Raw genomic sequence first — 20,086 nt, forward strand, 5'->3', positions numbered from 1 at the left:
TTGCTAAAATCATAATACTTCTCAAACTGATCTACAGATACAACACAGTCTCTATCAAAATCCCAGCTGCCTCTTTTTTGCAGAAATTAACAATACATATGCAAATGCAAAGAACCCAGAATAGTCAAAACAATCTTGAAAAATAATAGTAAAGGGAGGGAAGGGAGTTCCCTGGTGGTCAGGGGCTAAGGATCTAGTATTGTCACTGCTGGGTCACTGCTGTGGCACGGATTCAGTCTCTGGCTCAGGAACTTCCACATGCCCCAAAGAATAGAAAGAAATGAAAATACAGTTTGGTAGTTCCTCAAAACGTTAACCACAGGATTACCATACGAAGCAAAAATTTAAACCCTAGGTATATATCCGAGAGAACTGAAAACATCGGTCCACACATATAAAAACGTGCATATAAATGTCCATACCAGCATTATTCACACTAGCCAAAAAATGGAAATAATTCAAATATTCATCAACTAATAAGAGGATAAACAAAATGTGATATATGCTATAAACATGTTACAACATGGATGAGCCTTGAAAATATTATAATAAATGAAAAAAGATAGTCTCTAAAGGCCACATACTATGTGATTCCATTTATGTGAAATATTCGGAGTAGACAAATCTGTACAGTAATTAGATTCCCGATTGCCAGGGGCTGGGAGGGGAAAATGGGAAATGATTGCTAATGAGTATAGAATTTCTTTTTCACAACAACCTTATGAGGTGAATATTATTAGTATTTTTCCTGTTTTACATAATCAAAGGCTGAATGAGATTAATGTAACTTGCCCAAAACCTCTAAGCTGCAAGTGACGGAAACACATTCAAATCCAAGCCTCTCAGGCTCCCCAGCTGGAGCTTTCCAGGGTACACTTGACTGTCTTCCTGCCCCTTCCATTTTCTGACAGTGCATGTTACCCTTAGGTCCCCTTTCTCCTTCATCTCCAGGGATAATAAAAATTTCATCATCCACCACTAAGATCCAAGGCTCTGCCCTTGAGAAGCTCAGAGTCTAGTAAGGACACAGACATATAAACAAATCATTTCAATACACTGTGATGAAGAGAAATACTTAGAGGAGTTCTCTTGTGACAAAACAGGTTAAGGATCCAGCACTGTCACTGCAGTGGCCTGAGTGGCTGCTATGACGCAGGTTCGATGCCTGGCCCAGGAAATTCCACATACCACAGCCAGGCCAAAAAGAAAAATGGAAGAAAACAAAACAAAACAAAACAAAACACAGAGGCAAGACTGATTCTGCATGGGGGGGGAGTCAGAAAATACTTCATTAGTTTTCTTTTCTTTTTTTTTTTCTTTTTTTTTTCTTTTTTTTATGGCCGCACTAGCATTACATGGATGTTCCCTGGCCAAGGACTGAATCTGAACCACAGCTGCAACCTATGCAACAACACCTGATCTAACCCACTGCACCAGGCCAGGGATCAAACCCACATCTCTGCAGCAACCTGAGCAGCAGCAGTCAGGTTCTTAACCCCCTGAGCCACAGCAGGAAATCATTAGTTTTCGATATATTTAAAGTCATCCTTGACTCTTCTCTTTCTCTCACACCTCACTCTAATTCATCAGCAAATCCTGTTGGCTCCACCTTTAAAATATACCTAAGATCTGATCTCCTGTCCCATGCCAACTGCCATCCCTCTAGTCTAAGCCACCCTCCTCTCTTGGCTGGATTATTACACTAGCTTCTCAACTGATCTCCCTGCCTTTGCTTCAGTCTGTTTTCCACACAGCGACCAGAGTGATCTTTTTTAAAAAATAAGTCACATGGAGTTCCTGTTGTGGCTCAGTGGAAACAAGTCTGACTAGCAGACATGAGGACACAGGTTCGATCCCTGGCCTTGCTCAGGAGGTTAAGGATCCAGTGTTGCTGTGAGCTGTGGTGTAGGTCGCAGATGTGGCTAGGATCCCATATTGCTATGGCTGTGGCATAGGCCTGCAGCTACAGCTCCAATTTGACCCCTAGCCTGGGAACTTCCATATGCCTCGGATGTGGCCCTAAAAAGACAAAAAAAAAAAAAATTAAGTCACATAATACTCCTCTGCTTAAAATGACTTCCAATGACTTTTCATTTCTCTTAGAATAAAATGGAAAATTCTTACCATGGCTACCAGGCCTAACATGCTCTGCCTGCCCTCTATCCCTTTCTTCCTTCTCTAACCTCATTTCCTTCTACTTTTCCCACCTCCCTTGTTACAGTCATAGTAGCTTCCCTGATGTCCTTTGAGTACACCAAGCACACTCCAGCCCCAGGACTTGGCACGTGCTCTCTTCTCTACCAAGAACACCTCAACCCCAAGCACTCACATGGCTTACTTTCTTCAGATGTCATCTTTGGAGTTTTCTCTGATCGTGCTACAGAAAATAGCTGCCCATCCCCTCTGCCCCATTCCTTTGCTTTTCATCATAGTACCTCCCCACTGGCATTGTATATAGTTATTTGTTTGTGGTCTATCTCCTCTATGAGAATACAAATTCCATAAGGGCAGAGACTTTGTCTGCTTTGTTCTCTGCTGCATCCTACACTGAGCAGTGTAGAATATGTTCAAAAACTATTTGTGCATGGAGTTCCCGTCGTGGCGCAGTGGTTAACAAATCCGACGAGGAAACACGAGGTTGCGGATTCGATCCCTGGCCTTGCTCAGTGGGTTAAGGATCTGGCGTGGCCGTGAGCTGTAGTGTGGGTGGCAGACGTGGCTCAGATCCTACGTTGCTGTGGCTGTGGTGTAGGCTGGCGGCTACAGCTCGGATTAGACCCCTAGCCTGGGAACCTCCATGTGACATGGGTGTGGCCCTAGAAAAGGCAAAACACACACACACACACACAAAAAAAAAACTATTTGTGCAATGAATGAATGAGTGAATGCTCCCAATTTTGAGGGTGAGGCATTCTCTTGGGTCATTGCTGTGGTGTGGGTTCAGTCCCTGGCCTAGGAACCTCCACATGCTGTGGGCAAGGCCAAAAAAAAAAAAAAATTAGAGCATGAATACAAAGATAGTCATATAATGCTATTCCCCGAGCTCCAAGCACCAATGAAATGACACATACCCTTAAAACATTTCACGAATTAGGTATCCCTTAATAGTATTACGGGGAAAAATAATTAAATTATCCTGATAGTGCTAAAAAATACCTCACGTAAGTAGTCAATATCCTCTGAAACAGAAGATGTTAGGGCAAATGTATAGTCAACACTGATGGTACCTCCATACCAGCTGTGAAACTAATAAAATCCTCTGTATTCCAGCTGATAGAGAGCTGCTGTTCCTGAGCACTCATCCTCCAAACACTACCACTTCAGGTGGTCCTCCAGCAACCAGAGATACTGCCTGCCACAGCAGGGCACTTCCAGGGCCCTGTCCAAAGCTGGGCAGCACAAGTACCTAACAAGCCATTAAGTATTTAATATCACTGCTGGATGCAGAAGCAATTAATGGATTAAAGGGAAGACCGTAAAGATGGGGCTATTGAAAGCTACAGGAAGACAAACACATAAAAAACCCTCTTGCTAGCTCCAGTGAGCAATCCTTGCTGTTGCTGACGACAATGTAAATGTCCCTCGGTATAAGTGGGATGTCACTTTTTCCAACAGGAATAAAAAGTTCATTAAATCACCCTCACGGATGCACATGCCAGTTACTGCTCAAGCAGTGGTTATAAGGATTTACGTCTTTATCTATGAGTCACCTTCTCATCACTGTTGGCCTCTTTACACATTACTATTGCCAGAGTTTCCGGGAAGAAAGAATTCTTCTAATGTCAATCCCTCAATAGCAGTTGATAAGCAGAAAGCAAAAGACCTTACCTTTCCTGGTAAGTGGTCTTTTCCTTGTTCCATACCTTTCACCATACTTCACAAAAATGAGTTTGGATTTATATTTGTCCTTTAATATATCAGCTAATCAAATGAATCATACAAAATAAACATTTACCAGTTCTGGGAAGAGAGATTTCATTTTGTAAGCTTCTACAAGCAAATGATAGTAGAACCTTTAAGAGACATTGTGTTTAACTCCTAGGTCTACTTTGAAAATACAGAGGTTCTCCTGCTGTGTAGCACAAGTAACTATATCCATCACTTGTGATAGAACGTGATAGAAGATAATATGAGCAAAAGGATGTATATATATGTATGACTGGTCACTTTGCTGTACAGCAGAAATTGACAAAACATTGTGAATCGACTATACTTTAACGAAAAAAAAATTTAAGAAAATACAGAGGACTGTAAATCACCTATAATGGAAAAAATAAAATCATTACAAAAAAAGAAAATACAGAGGTTCTTTTAAATTCATATTTCACAATATAATTTATATTATTATTATAGCTGCATTTTAAATGTAGTCCATTCACAGTTTCTTCCACAACTGCAGAGGAAGGCTTTCCAAAAGACTTAGTTAGATTGAGAGTTTAAATGAGAGTGAGAAAGATCTAATGTTTACTTACCAAAAAGAAAACTATGCCATTTTGTTAAGTTTTTATCTTGTAATGCTTCATACAAACAAGAAAAGAAAACCCACTGAATCATAACTGCCAACATTCACTCAGTTTTTCCTACATGAAATATGGGGAGGGAGTGGGATCGACCGGGGGTTTGGAGTTAGTAGATGCAAACTATTACATTTGGAATGGATAAGCAATGAGGTCCTGAAGTATAGCAACAGGGAGTTATATTCAATCACTTGTAATAGAACATGATGGAAGATAATATGAGCCACATTTGGCTGGGTCACTTTGCTTTACAGCAGAAACTGACAGAACACTGTAAATCAACTATACATATACACTTGTCCCTTGTCTTTTGAGGGCCACACCCACAGCATATGGAGATTCCCAGGCTAGGGGTATAATCGGAGCTGTTTCTGCCAGCTTATGCCTCAGCCACAGCAATGCCATATTCAAGCCACATCTGCGACCTATACCACAGCTCCTGGCAATGCCAGATCCTTAACCCACTGAGCGAGGCCAGGGATCAAACCTGCAACCTCATAGTTCCTAGTCAGATTGGTTTCCGCTGAGCCATGACAGGAACTCTGAAATCAACTATGCTTTAATTAAAATTTTAAAAGAAGAGACCTCATTTAATCCTCATGGCAGATGCATGAAGTAATGATATATTATTTTTTAAACTTTACAATAATACAAATTTTCTTTTTCATCTTTCTAGGTCCACACCCACAGCATATGGAAGTTCTCAAGCTAGGTGTTGAATCGTTGCTGTAGCTGCTGGCCTACACCACAGCCATTGCAATGCAGGCTCCAAGCCGCATCTGCAACGTACACCACAGCTCATGGCAACACTGGATCCTTAACCCACTGAGCGAAGCCAGGGATTGAACCTGATTCCTCATGGATTCTAGTCAGGTTCGTTACCACTAAACCACAACAGGAACTCAATAATACAAATTTATTTATCTGACATTCTTTTTGCTATGGTTGTCCTATTATAAATTCTAAAATGCAGTGTTACAATTTATGTCTTAAACATCTGCTTTGAGAAGAAATTTTTAAAATAAAAATACAATTTTTTTATATTTATTCACGTATTTATAATTTCTGTTTCTCTTCCTATATATCTGAGTTTCCTTGGGTACCATTTCCTTTCCATCTAAATACCTACCTGTAGCACTTTTTTTAACTGGCCTTTCATCTATAGCTTAAATTTTTTTTACTTAATTGTAATAATATACTATTAATCTACTCATTTTATCTATGAGAACGCTGAGGCTCAAAGAGGTTGCCTAGATTAGCTCAGTCATATGCGTGACCTAGGAGCATCCAGACAGACCAGGCTATGTTTGTATCCACTACTCCATCCTACTAAAAAAATCAGTCATTTCAATGGCAACAGTTGGGACCACATTCATCAAACCAAAAAGGTATATACACAAGTTTAATTTCTTCAGTTACTCTTCAAGTTTAACCTTTGTCCTTAATGAAATATGTTTCCAAATCTGTCCAAGATGTTCTGAATTTCGGTCAAACCAAAATTCAGCATCAAGGTGAATTTTTGTTTCACATTTTAAAATAGTTTTACCAGTAACCTTAAGTGGGCAAAGAACCACTTAAATTTTCAGAAAGTCCTATTAATCCACATTGAGTACATGGGTGCCTAAAAAGATGTGAAAACAATTTGTACCAAAGGTTGAATAACGCAAGCCTGACAAGGGAACATACTGATGTCTGCGTTCCTTTTCATTTTAAACAATATTTACACAGTCCAATGTTTATTTGAACAAGAAGCCTTGAGGTAGCCTGCACATGAAAATTTCCATCACTATGGCAACTAGAATGGCAATGATTGCACAGTGATTCATCATGAATTCTGAACAGAAATTGTTTGCCAGGGACAGAAAAACAACTCAAAGCCATGCTTCACTGGAAAAGAACCCAGTTAAAGAATAACCTGTGGTGGTGGTTTTCTTAAGTGTTTATCAAATTTTTATACTTTTGTGTTAGGACATCTATCTTAATTATTTTTAATTTTTTTTCTTGTGATGAGAACTCTAAGGGTTTACTTTTTTTTTTTTTTTTTTTGGCCATGCTTGCACATGCAAAAGTCCCCAGGCCAGGGATCGAACCCGCACCATAGCAGTGACAATGCCAGATCCTTAACCTGCTGAACAACCAGGGAACTCCAACATCCATCTTAATATTAACTCTAAACAACTTATACAACTCAACTGCAAAAAAAAAACCAACAACCCAATTGAAAAATGCCCAAAGACCTGAATAGACATTTCTCCAAAGAAGAGATACAGCTGGCCAACAAGCACATGAAAAAATGCTCAACATCACTGATTATTAGAGAAATGCAAATCAAAACAACTATGAGGTACCATCTCACACCAGTCAGAATGGCCATCATTAACAAGTCTACAAATAACAAATGCTGGAGAGGGTGTGGAGAAAAGGAAACCCTCCTACACTGTTGGTTGGAATATAAATTGGTACAACCACTATGGAGGACAGTATGGAGGTACCTCCGAAAACTAAATATAAACTACCATATGACCCAGCAGTCCTACTCTTGGGCGTATATCCGGACAAAACTTTCCTTGAAAAAGATCCATGCACCCACATGTTCACTGCAGCACTATTCACAATAGCCAAGACATGGAAACAACCTAACTGTCCATTGACAGATGAATGATTATATATACACAATAGAGTACTACCCAGCCATAAAAAAAGAACAAAAGAATGCCATTTGCAGCAACGTGGGTGTAATTAGAGACTCTCATACTGAGTGAAGTAAATCAGAAAGAGGAAAACAAATACCCTATGATGTCGCTTATATCTGGAACCTAATGCATAGCACAAATGAACCTTTCCACAGAAAAGAAATTCATGGACTTGGAGAACAGACTTGTGGTTGCCAACGGGGAGAGAGAGGGAGTGGGATGGAATGGGAGCTTGGGGTTAAAAGATGCAAACTATTGCATTTGGAGTGTATAAGCAATGAGATCCTGCTATATAGCACAGGGAATTATATCTAGTCACTTCTGATGGAACATGATGGAGGATAATGTGAGAAAAAGAAAATATACATATGTGTGTGTATGACTGGGTCACTTTGCTATATAGTAGAAATTGACAGAACACTGTAAGTCAACAATAATGGAAAAAATAAAATCATAAAATAAAAAAATATTAACTCTAGTTTAGAGAGGTAAATAATATATCTCCTATAGAAATGTTCATGAGTTCATTCTTTCATTCATTCAAGAAATTATTTGCACAAAGTAACTGTCCTCCATGGCAGGTGCCATGCTAGGTACAAGGCATACCACCACCTTGAACAACATAAGTAGGAGGCCAGCCTCACTGAGCTTCCAGTATGACTAATAAGCAACAAGTCAACAAGGAGGCAGTATGATACACAGTTGGATGCCTGATGCATATGTAGGGTACTCTAGGTAGCTGAAGAACACATGACTTCCTGGAGGAACTGATGGCTAAGCTGAGGCCTGACTCAGGAGCCTCAGGAGCAAGGAAGGGAGGTGTGCAGGCCCCAGGGGTGAGCCAGGCAGAGGAAGCAACAGGCATGGAGGTCTGGAGAACAGAAAGCAGTGCACATTAAGGAACCAACATAGTTGTGAGAGGCTGAAACATGGGGTTGTAGGTATGGTGGTGGAGAGAAGACGAGGGTGAAGATAAATAGGCGGAGCACAACATGAAAGGCCCAGCAATGACACAGAATGAAGTATTGCTACACATACAATATGGGTAAATATCACCGACATAAGGTAAAGCAAAAGAAGCCCCACACAAAAAGACTACATACTGCAAAAGATTCTGTTTATATGAAACTCACAACTAGGCAAAACTAATCAACGATAAAGATCCAAAAATGGGAGAGAGTACTGACATTGAACAGGATGTAAAAAAGGACTTTTCCCCGGTGATAGAGATATTCTTCTACATTGTCACCTTGGCAATGGTTAAACTGGTTATATGTAAACAGAAAGTTATCAAGTTTACACTTTTGATTGTTTTCACATTGCCTTAAACAAGTTATGCCTTGGAGTTCCCTGGTGGCCTCAGTTAAGGACTTGGCACTCTCACTGCTAAAGCTCAGGTCACTGCTGTGGCTGCTTGGGTTCAATTCCTAGCCCAGGAACTTCCGCATGCTGAGGGCATGGCCAAAAAAATGAAGTTATGCCTTTATAATAAAAGGGGGGAAAATCAAATAAGCAACAGTAATAGTTCAGGATCTAACAAAAAACGACTTTGTGGGAGTTCCTGTCATGGCTCAGTGGTTAACTGCGGGGAGCTGAGAAAATGCAAGGACTCAAAACAAGGACCTTGCCTGATGGCAAAAAAAAACCCTGAAGGTAGGTTCCTAACCAAGGAAGGGAGCTCACCTGAACGGTACAAGCAGAAGATGGGCTTCTGGTCAGGATAAAAAGCCTGCCTGAATGGTGCATGCCAAGAGCAGGCCTCAGGTTACACAGATCTCATTTTGATGTTGATGGGGAAGCACTGGGGCTTTCCTGGGAAAACAATTTCCATGTTTGCGCTGGAGAACATGGATTGTTTCTCAAGTGACCTAGTCTTTCCTGTTGTTTTATTTGTTATTCAGTTTTCCTCAGTCTTTCCTGATTATTTACTTATTATTCTTATTTCCCATTCTTATTTTCCTGTGGTGATTTGTGATTTAACAAAATTACAACAATAATATAATAAGAATTTCATCCTGAAGGACTTTCCCCTATTTAAATCCAACTTAGTTAAAACATAGTGTTTATCTATTAACTAGTTATATAGTAAACTTTAGAGTTAGGATCTTAACGAGGTTCATAAAAGTTAGACATATATTATCCAAAAAACCTAGCTGTGAGTTTTGTCCTTGATTTTAAAAGCTTTTAAGTAATAGCTAGTTTAGTTAGGTTGGTTTATATTTACTTACACTATCTCCCTGCCATAATGCTTTGAAGATAAGCACCTGTCTACAAACAAGGTTTGTGAATGCCAAATTCTTGTGTCTATGGCCTCTTCAAAGTACTCACTATTAGTTAAGATAGAGATCTTAAAACATGATGTATAACTACTATACCATGTAATAGTTAACCAATGTACTTTTAACACTGGGATGTAATCTGTAGTGAAAAACTGTCTATATAATCAACCACTGTTGCCAATAAAGTTTGAGCAGTCCAGTGCTCTGAAAGAAGGGACAAAGAGGCTGTCTCCGATGCAAAAGCCGACGTCCATCCATCTTCTTCGGGAAAGTGTACACTCCCTGGCCGCCAGAGCTGGCCTCCAGCAGTTAACAAACCCAACTAGCAACCATAAGGACACAGATTCGATTCCTGGCCTCGTTCAGTGGGTTAAGAATCTGTCATTGCCGTGAGCTGTGGGTGTAGGTCGCAGACATGGCTTGGATCTGGCACTGCTGTAGCTGTGGCACAGGCCAGCGGCTACAGCTCCGATCAGACCCCTAGCCTGGGAACCTCTATATGCCGTGGGTGAGGCCCTAAAAAGACAAAAGACAAAAAGAAAAAAAGATGACTTTATATATTGGAAAATGACCTCTTCATACAAATCAAAGGGATTAATGATTTCTAGAGAAAATTAAAAGCTTTAAGATAAGGGAAAAATGTTTTTAATGAAGAAGGATAGGCTTTACCATTTGTGAAATATGGAGTTATAGACAGGTCTTAATCATAATATTTTCCCTGTAAAAAATCATATATATATGCATACTATACACAGACCCATGGTATACACATATAGTAAACACAGTCGTCAAATTTAAGACAGTATTACCTACCCTGAGGATAAAAATCAGGATAGAAATACACAAGAGACATTGAATGCATTCATAAAGTTTTAAGCTGGGTGGTACCTACATGGGCATTGGTTACAGTATTCCTTTTTTTTTTTTAATGACCACACTCACAACATATGGACGTTCCCAGGCCAGGGATCAAACCCTTGCCTCCTCGGAGACCAGAGCCGCTGTAGTCAGATTCTTAACCCACTGCGTCACAATGGGAACTCCTGTTATAGTATTCTTTATACCCTTTTGTACATATTAAATCATTTATTTTTTCCGTCATTAGAAAGAAAGACCACAATCTCAGTGTGAATCAATTAAAGTAGTGCTGTAGGGATTCAGGCAGGAAGTGATAGTGGCTTACCTACTGCAGTGGCTGTGAGGATGGGGGGAAGAGGACCTACAGGAGAGAGATGTGGAAGGTAAATCAGTATTTGGTAGTGGACCAGACAGAGATATGAGGCCGAGGAAGGAGACAGGTTTTTGACTGAACCACTGATTAGATACCATATATTGAATTGATACCATATATTGAATTGGAGAAACATGGAAAAATGAGCAAGATTTTAGAGAGGTGGGAGGAGAAGGAATAATGTGTCCAGTTTTTGACAGAGTAACTTTGAAATATCTCCAAAAGGAGATTTCCAAGAAGCAGTCGAAGCTACAGTCTGAACATGAGAAAGGAGAACAGAGTGAAAGGATAGATTTGGGAGCCATCAACAAAGAGCTGATGATTGAAGTCACTGACTTGGACAAAGCTCCAAAGAGAAAGTGTGAAGTAAGCCCAAAAGGGAGTTGAGAAGAGAACCTTAGCACAGAAGGGAAGAAATGACAGAGACAGAAAGAGCAGCCCAGGAGTTCCCATTGTGGCTCAGCAGGTTAGGAGCCCAACTAGTATCCATGAGGATGCAGGTTCAATCCCCGGCCTCGCTCAGGGGGTTAAGGCTCCTGTGTTGCCCTGAATTGTGGTGTAGGTTGTAATACAGCTCAGACCCGGTGTTGCTGTGGCTGTGGTGTAGGTCAGCAGCTACAGCTCCAATTCAGCCGCTAGCCTGGGAACTTCCATATGCCACAGGTACAGCCTTTTAAAAAAAAAATGGCGGGGGGAAGCATGAAGACATATACTGGTAGCTAAGAAAAAGGAGTGTTACAAGAAGGTGAGTGAGCCTGGCCAACAGTGCCAAATTCTGAAGCAAGCTCAGGGAAGATAAAGACTAAAAGGTAACCACTGGATTTGGTGACTATGACAGGAGCCATTTCCTAGAAAGGTGAGGAGGAAGTCAGACTGGAATAAACCAAAAACTGGGTGAAAGGGATGTATAGATATCATCTGTGGACTTATTTCCCAGGAAGTTTGACTTTAAAGAGAAGGAGAAAGATAAGGAAGGAGCAGGAGGCAGACAAAGGAAGGATTATTGGTTTGTTTGGGGGCTTTTTTTCCCCAAGCTGAGATACAGAAAAGCATTTATGTATAAATTTATGAGAATGGAATTTAAATGTATGATAAAGAAAAAGCAAAAGTATGAATATATTATTATATGTTATGGACTCATTCTGGTCCTCAAAATGAGGAAAACACAGCAAGGGTCCACAAAGCAATCACCCAATTACAAACGTATTTAAGTCATATTAACTCCAGAACAGGTGAAATAAAGCTGAAACTGCACAAATTTTAAGCCATGAAGCAGCATATTATACCAGAAAGATAAATGGATGTTAATGTGAATAGAGCTGCAATGAACATGTGGGTGCATGTGTCTTTTTTAAGGAAAGTTTTGTCCGGATATATGCCCAAGAGTGCACAGTAGGGAAAAAAAAATGTATCGGGGAAATAATAATTTTTAAAAAAAATTTTATTTAAAAAAATCAGTGGATGTTAAATGATACTATTAGAGAAAAGACCCTATCCAGTTCCCTCCTCTCCTACCATCTAATACTGCAAACACAATCTTTGACATTGAATGAAAGAGTATGTTTCAGTGTAAATAAATAGATACTAGAAAATGAAGTTACTATAATGGCTTTTTAGATCTATCTGCTATACATTTTCATTGAAACAGCTATTAATGAAGTTCCCATTATGTCGCAGTGGGAATGAATTCGACTAGTATCCATGAGGATGTGGGTTCAATCCCTGGCCTTGCTCAGTGGGTCAGGGATCCGGCGTTGCCGTGAGCTGTGATGTAGATTGCATACGTGGCTCAGATCCTGAGTTGTTGTGGCTGTGGTGTAGGCTGGCAGCTGCAGCTCTGATTTGATCCCTAGCCTGGGTACTTCCACGTGCCGAGAGTGTGGCCCTAAAAGGCAAAAAAAAAAAAAAAAAGAAGGAAAGAAAAGAAAGAAAGAAACAGCTATTATTAAATACTTACCAGCTTTGGAGTTTTCAGGATGCTTGTCAGGGTGACATTCCAGGGCCCTGACCTTAAATTCTGCCAGGATTTGTTCAACCTAAAACAAAAAGCAGTGTTTAAATAAATAAGAAATCCAACCCGAAGGGCATGAAAGAAAAAGTCCTTCCCCAAACAGCTTTGATCACCAACTTTTTACATTGATCCCTATATCTGTATTTTGACTTTTTACTCTAAGTAATGATTTCCTTAATAACAAAATTCAGAAAGTATTCAATAAAAGCTCCTCAAATGACAACCTAACTTGCTACTGTATTTAGCAAGACATACATAGGTGGCCGGAGACACCTGAGAGTACAGCATATTTAAATGTCAAAAATGGTCAGATAATGTGTTCCCACTGTGGCTCAGCAGTAACAAACTCGACTAGTATCCATGGGGTTGCGGGTTTGATCCTTGGTCTTGCTCAGTGGGTTAAGTATCCCGTATTGCCCTGAGCTGTGATGTAGGTTGCAAAAGCAGCTCAGATCTGGCATTGCTGTGACTGTGGTGTAGGCTGGTAGCTGCAGGTCCAGTTCGACTCCTTGCCTGGGAACTTCCATGTGCCCACAAGTTTGTCCCTAAAGAGCAAAAAAAAAAAAAAAAAAAGTCAGATAAGACTTCCTTTATGGCTCAGCAGGTTAAGAATCTGGCATTGTCACTGCTGTGGCTCAGGTCGCTACTGTGACACAAATTTGATCCCTGGCCTGGAACTTCCACATGTCTCAGAGGTGGCCAAAAAAAAAAAGAGAGAGAGAGAATTTCACATTATGAGGAGGTGCTGGGGTAGAGAACTAGATCAATGTAATCAAAAGGTACAAATTTCCAGTTACGAAATAAATAAAGGGAGTTCCCCAAGTGGCTCAGTGGTTAACGAACCTGACTAGAATCCATGAGGATGCGGTTTACATCCCTGGCCTCGCTCAGTGGGTTAAGGCCCCAGCATTGCTGTGAGCTGTGTTATAGGTCACAGACATGGCTTGGATCTGCAGTTGCTGTAGCTGTGGTGTAGGCTGGCAGCTACAGCTCCAATTCAACTCCTTGCCTGGGAACCTGCACATGCCACGTGTATGACTCTAAAAAGCAAAAAAAAAAAAAAAATTGAAGGAAGAATGATCTGCCAAAATAAATAAACACTAAAGATATAATGTACAACATGATAAATATAATTAAGACTACTGTATGTGAAGAGTGCTAAAAAGTAAATCACAACAGAAAAAATTTCCATATCTTTAATTTTGTATTTATATGGATAAGGGACATTCTATAAACTTACTGTGGTAATCATTTCATGATGTATGTAAGTCAAATCATTATGCTATACACTTCAAACTTATACAGTGCCGTATGTTAATTCTATCTCAGTAAAACTAGAAGCAAAAAAATTTTTTCACAATTTAGAAAAAGGACAAACCTAATAATTTTGTTACCAATAAATGGCTTGATTAGAGATTTTGATTGGGAAAACTGAGACTTCAAGACATGGCTTTAGGAGTTCCCATCGTGGTGCAACCGAAACGAATCTGATGAGGAACGATAAGGTTGCAGGTTCAATCCCTGGCCTCGCTCAGTGGGTTGAGGATCCGGCATTGCCATGAGCTGTGGTGTAGGTGGCAGATGCGGCTCGGATCTGGCATTGCTGTGGCATAGGCCGGTGGCAACAGCTCCGATTAGACCCCTCACCTAGGAACCTCCACATGCCGTGAGTGCAGCCCTAGAAAAGACAGAAAGACAAAAAAAAAAAAAGGCCCAGACTGATATCTCTGTTCTTTTCCTTGTTATGCATATACCAGGAAACCCTTGGAATAACAGGAAGAGGTAGATTTCCTGGTAAGAACTGAAATTAATTATGTTTCCTCTTCCTGGGTGCTCACTTTAACTATGTCACCATAACCTGCTAGTAAAAAAAGAAAATTGAGATTGGGACTTGTCTTTAAAATTTTAAATATTTTAAAGAATCTAGGAATAAGTTTGTTTGTTTTTTGGCGGCACCTCCAGCATACAAAGTTCTTGGACCAGGGGTTGAACCTGTGCCATACAGTGACCCCAGCCACTGCAGTAATACCACAGGATCCTTAGCCCACTGTACCACAAGAGAACGCCCAGCATTTTTTAATTAACGAGTAATTTATTAATACAAACTTGCTTTGAAAAACTTTCTATCAGTATAGAATTTTTTTAAAAAACTTAACTTCTCTTCCCCCAAAATAACAGGTTATATCTTTCAGGACATATTTTTACACATTCACACACCTTTTTTTTTTTTTTTTTTTAATGGCTGTACCTACGGCACATGGAGGTTCCCAGGTTAGGGGTCGAATCAGAGCTACAGCTGCCGACCTACACCACAGTCACAGCAACGCAGATCCAAGCCGCATCTGCAACCTACACCACAGCTTATGGCAACGCCCTATCCTTAGCCCACTGAGCGAGGCCAGGGGTCAAACCCGCCACCTCATGGTTACTCGTTGGATTCGTTTCTGCTATTCCACAACGGGAACTCCCATATATACATATTTATATATTTATATATGTATCTTGGGGGATTTTCACAGTACAAATGGATTAAATTATACCTATTTATCAAAGGTACAAAATTTGGGGGTTTTATTGTTGTTGTTGTTATTTTATTTCTTAATTCCTATCCCATCTTTAAAAATTAAGAATAGACCAGGAGTTCCTGTCGTGGATCAGCGGTAACAAACCCAACTAGAATCCATAAGGATGCAGGTTCAGTCCCTGGCCTCGTTCAGTGGGTTAAGGATCTGGCGTTGCCGTGAGCTGTGGTGTAGGTCACAGATGCAGCTTGAATCCCTCATTGCCCTGGCTGTGGAGTAGGCTGGCATTTGCAGCTCCAATTAGACCCCAGCCTGGGAATTTCCATGTGTCATGGGTAAGGCCCTTAAAAAAAAAATTAATAGTAGTCCATATCTGCCTTTCATTACTTTTTCATAGTTTTACAGTCACAAAGTTTATCACAAATGTGCTATGTCAGGTTGGTCCTGGGTAAACTAACTAATGAAGTGGCTTAGTTTGCCCTAGGTACATTCTACTTATCTAAGCACTGGCTCAGATTCAGTGCCTGACCTGGGAACTTCCTATGCCTCAGGTATGGCCATATAAAGAAAAAGAAAGAAAATCATCTTGTAATAGAAGACTTTTAATAGTCTAAGAAATTTTACATAATGCACTCTATGAGAAAAGGTAAGCTATAAAGCATTATGTGCAGTATAAAACCTTGATGTTTTACTTCAAAAAAGAGTATGTAACATATATATGTATGTGAATATATGTAAAATAATGATAATGATAATAACAGCTAAGATTTCTTGAAACCTACTATGTACTAGGCACTGTCCTAAGTACATTATATATAGCATCTCATTTAATTCCTGCAACAATTCTATGAGGTGGGTTCTATTATTATTCCCATTTTGCAGATTAGGAAACCAAGACAAAGAGAAGTTGGGTAATTTTCCCAAGGTTACAGACCTAGTAAATGCAAGAAACAGGATTTCAACAGGCAATCTGACTTAAAACACATACAAAAATAAAAATATAGGAGTTCCCGTTGTGGCACAGTGGAAAGAATCCGACTAGTAACTATGAGGTTGCAGGTTCAATCCCTGGCCTTGCTCAGTGGGTTAAGGATGAGGCATTGCTGTGAGCTGTGGTATAGGTCGAAGAGGCGGCTCGGATCCTGTGTTGCTGTGGCTGTGGCATTGGCCAGCAGCTGTAGCTCCAATTCAACCCCTAGCCTGGGAACCTCCATATACCATGGGTGTAGCCCTAAAAAGCAAAAAAATATAACATAAAATAAAAGTATAAATATTTTTTTATATGCACATGTACTTATTTACATAATTCATAAATATAGCAGCTATGCACATATGACTGGCATGCATATGCCATACTCCTAAACATTAAGCATTTGGGTTCACATTTTTTTCTCTGTGCTCTCTTTATATTCCTCATTTCCTTACTGAAAACACATTAATTTTAGAAATTAAACTTTGAAACTGGAGTTCCCATCGTGGCACAGCAGAAACAAATTCAACTAGGAACCACAAGGTTGTGGGTTCAATCCCTGGCCTCACTCAGTGGGTTAAGGATCTGGCGTTGCCGTGAGCTGTGGTATAGGTCACAGACACAGCTCGGATCCTGCATTGCTTTGGCTGTGGCGTAGGCCAGCAGCTGGAGCTCTGATTAGACCCCTAACCTGGGAACCTCCATATGCCTCAGGTGTGGTTCTAAAAAGCAAAAAAAAAAAAAGAAAAAAGAAAGAAATTATAACTGCTAAATTAATCAACTGCTAAATTAATTTTTAGAGCATCAAATCAAGGAATATTTGAAGTAAAGAAAATCCATGCAATACCAAACAAGTAAAGGAAATGTCACAATAACACTCAAAAATGTCATGAAAATATTTTAAACTTAGAAGGATACCTATAAAGGGAGGGGAAATATATATACATAAAAGAATTGGTTACAGGAGTTCCTGTCATGGAACAGCAGAAATGAATCTGACTAGGAACCATGAGGTTGCAGGTTCGATCCCTGGCCTTGCTCAGCGGGTTAAGGATCCTGTGTTGCTGTGAGCTATGGTGTAGTTCACAAACATGGCTCAGATCTGGTGTTGCTGTGGCTCTGGCATAAGCTGGTGGCTACAGCTCTGATTGGACCCCTAGCCTGGGAACCTCCATATGCTGTGAGTGAAGCCCTAAAAAGAGAAAAAGACCAAAAAAAAAAAAAAAAGAAATTTGATTACAACTATAAATGTAATAAAATTCATTGAGAAAAAATTGACAAAATTGTGACAGGTCATTTCATTTTAAATAAATGATTGTTATCTACACGTTATGCCTTTGACAGAATTAATAAATACATCCAGGAGTTCCCATCGTGGTGCAGCAGAAACAAATCCGACTAGGAACCATGAGGTTGCGGGTTCAATCCCTGGCCTCAATCAGTGGGTTAAGAATCCAGCATTGACGTGAGCTGTGGTGTGGTTCGCAGACTCGGCTCAGATCTAGCATTGCTGTGGTCTGGAGTAAGCCGGCAGCAACAGCTCCGATTAGACCCTAACCTGGGAACCTCCATGTGACGCATGTGCGGCCCTATAAGGACAAAAGATAAAAAATAAATACATAGATACATACATACATACATCCAGAAGAAGGAATATCAAGACAATGGGTTTTTTTCTTTTCTTTTTTTTCACTGCCCTACAGCATGTGAAGTTTCCAGGATGAGGATCAGATCCAAGCCACAGCTGGGGCTGTAACACAGGATCCCTTAACTGACTGTGCAAGGCTGGGAATCAAACCTGCGTTCTGGAGCTGCAGAGACACCACCCATTCCATTGCACCACAGCAGGAACTCCAAGACAATGCCTCTATTCTCCTTTTAATATATGCTACAGTATATGCAAAGAAGTATGACTGTAACTGATAACCACAAAATGAAACTGTTATAAACATTATAAACAATGGGATTTTTTTTTAGTCTATTCAAAACTAATCTTTCTTTGTAGACTGAAAAGTCATACCTACAAAAGAGACTAAAGGGGTTGAGATTTATTATGGGGATATAATAATAACCTTGACTTTATAACCTAGCATGAAAATATTTTTTAGAAGTCCAAATTCTTAAAATTTTCAAATTAAATTATACTCCTTTGATTTAAGCAGTTCCTTCAAAAATTATTTGGCAAAAGTATAATCCAAAGTATGATTAACACAAACGGTAATAAGCTTTCTCAATTGCTATAAGCAAATCACCACTAAAGTAAACAAGAGTAACATATTATCCCAAAGGAAAAATAGGCAACTAAAAGAGTATTATAACCTGTTTTGTGTGTATGTGTTTAACTGCAAGGTACCTAAAATAACTTCCTCAGCATGATGAAGCTAGAGATTTTAATCCTTTGTGTCCAATATAGCATTCTGTTCTCCAAAAAAAACTAAGTACCTTTTATTACTAAACTCCAGCCTTAAGAAACAAAGATAAATTTTTTTAATTTGCTTTAAAATATTTTAATATTAATAGCTATATTTTAGTAATAAAATAAACATTTTAATACTTGTTATATAAAATATAAAATAATATATTTAATAATATAATTTAAATATATTTCATATTCATCTCAACAGTCTTTAAAATAATAAAAACCTGTAAAGAAAGAAAATGTTTAACAGTAAGAGAATAAGCAATAGTGGGACAACAGTAAAATTAAAATATGTATGTAGCATCCTTGGGGTTATAAATCCTTATTATAATGTTAATGTGTACAAAGCAGGACTCAACAAGTATACTATCCTCTCAAACATGTCTTCAAAAAAATAAATATAAGAAAAAGACCGGAGATTAATATACCAATCATTGAAAGTGTTACCCTTGTGAGGTAGAATTATAAATTTATAAATGAGCTTTCTATAATTTAAAAAATTTTTATAATCTTTATAATTACCTATGGGGACCTTGAAAAACTTTGTCTCATTACAGATCAGGTGAATAACTACAGAGTTTTCACACATTTTGTTTCAGACGCCACACTTTAAAGAAGTAATTTCTCTCACAGAATTTGAGACAGTAACACAAAAGGATGTTTCTTGGTTTATATAATTTAACGGCTCACATAAAACTACATATTCTGATAAAATACTTTAAAATGACTCATTACCACAAAATTACATTTCATCTCAATTAGAGTGTAAATTTCCATAGAAAAGATATAGGTTATGTATATTATGAAACACTGCCAACGGCAATTACAATAAAATTTCAAATATGTATTTTTAGTATATTTGAAATAGAGTCCATGGCCATGTGCCAAAAGATACATATTCAACCAGAAGCATCCATAAAAAATTGAAAGAGGACACTATTCAAGTACAGACCCAATTCACATTTAAATACTTAACTTTCTCTGAGCCAAAAGTGCTTTACAATAATACAACATTAGGTTTTCAAGCAATGAGACTAAAAGTTCAAAATTAAAACCTTAAATAAAAACTTGAAATACTGTGGTGAAAAAGAACAGCATTATCCACAGCCTTACCGAAGACAGTTCATCACAACCCAGCAACGTGTAGTAATCTTCAGTATCTTCAGATTTGTAATTCAGTATTGCATCCATCTAGATTACTAAATCAGCTTCTCTTCCCTCTGAATACAAGAGGCACAATGAACTGTGAATTAACAGGAAAAGCCTTTTGAGGTCTGGTTTATACCAGCACGTTCCAAACGGCAATAACCAGATTTAAGATTTGCCACAGTCAATACACCAGATGTCAGCCTAGACCTTTGTAAACGCTAACTTTCATTGGCTGTTTACTCAAGGGACAAGCAGGGCCCACGTGCAGGGCTGTTACAGTGCTGCCTGGGATTTG

General features: G+C 39.1%; 1 protein-coding gene across 2 annotated transcripts in view; it reads right to left on the reverse strand.

Annotated features, from left to right (window-relative positions):
- DNAJC12 (DnaJ heat shock protein family (Hsp40) member C12) overlaps nucleotides 1-20,017 on the reverse strand; it is a 36,007-nt gene extending 15,990 nt beyond the window's left edge. Inside the window, exons 1-3 of one of the 2 annotated variants that reach the window (XM_047760508.1) lie at nucleotides 19,756-20,017; nucleotides 12,678-12,756; nucleotides 10,673-10,708 (exon numbers count right to left, since the gene is read on the reverse strand). In XM_047760508.1, coding sequence (XP_047616464.1) covers nucleotides 10,673-10,708; nucleotides 12,678-12,756; nucleotides 19,756-19,833 — 193 coding nt within the window. In that variant the 5' untranslated portion in view covers nucleotides 19,834-20,017. The remainder of the gene's footprint in view (nucleotides 1-10,672; nucleotides 10,709-12,677; nucleotides 12,757-19,755) is intronic. The other variant, XM_047760510.1, reaches the window with a different exon arrangement.
- Between the last annotated feature and the right edge of the window lie 69 nt (nucleotides 20,018-20,086).

Source organism: Phacochoerus africanus, chromosome 15 (assembly GCF_016906955.1).
Source record: "Phacochoerus africanus isolate WHEZ1 chromosome 15, ROS_Pafr_v1, whole genome shotgun sequence".
Lineage (NCBI taxonomy): Eukaryota > Metazoa > Chordata > Mammalia > Artiodactyla > Suidae > Phacochoerus > Phacochoerus africanus.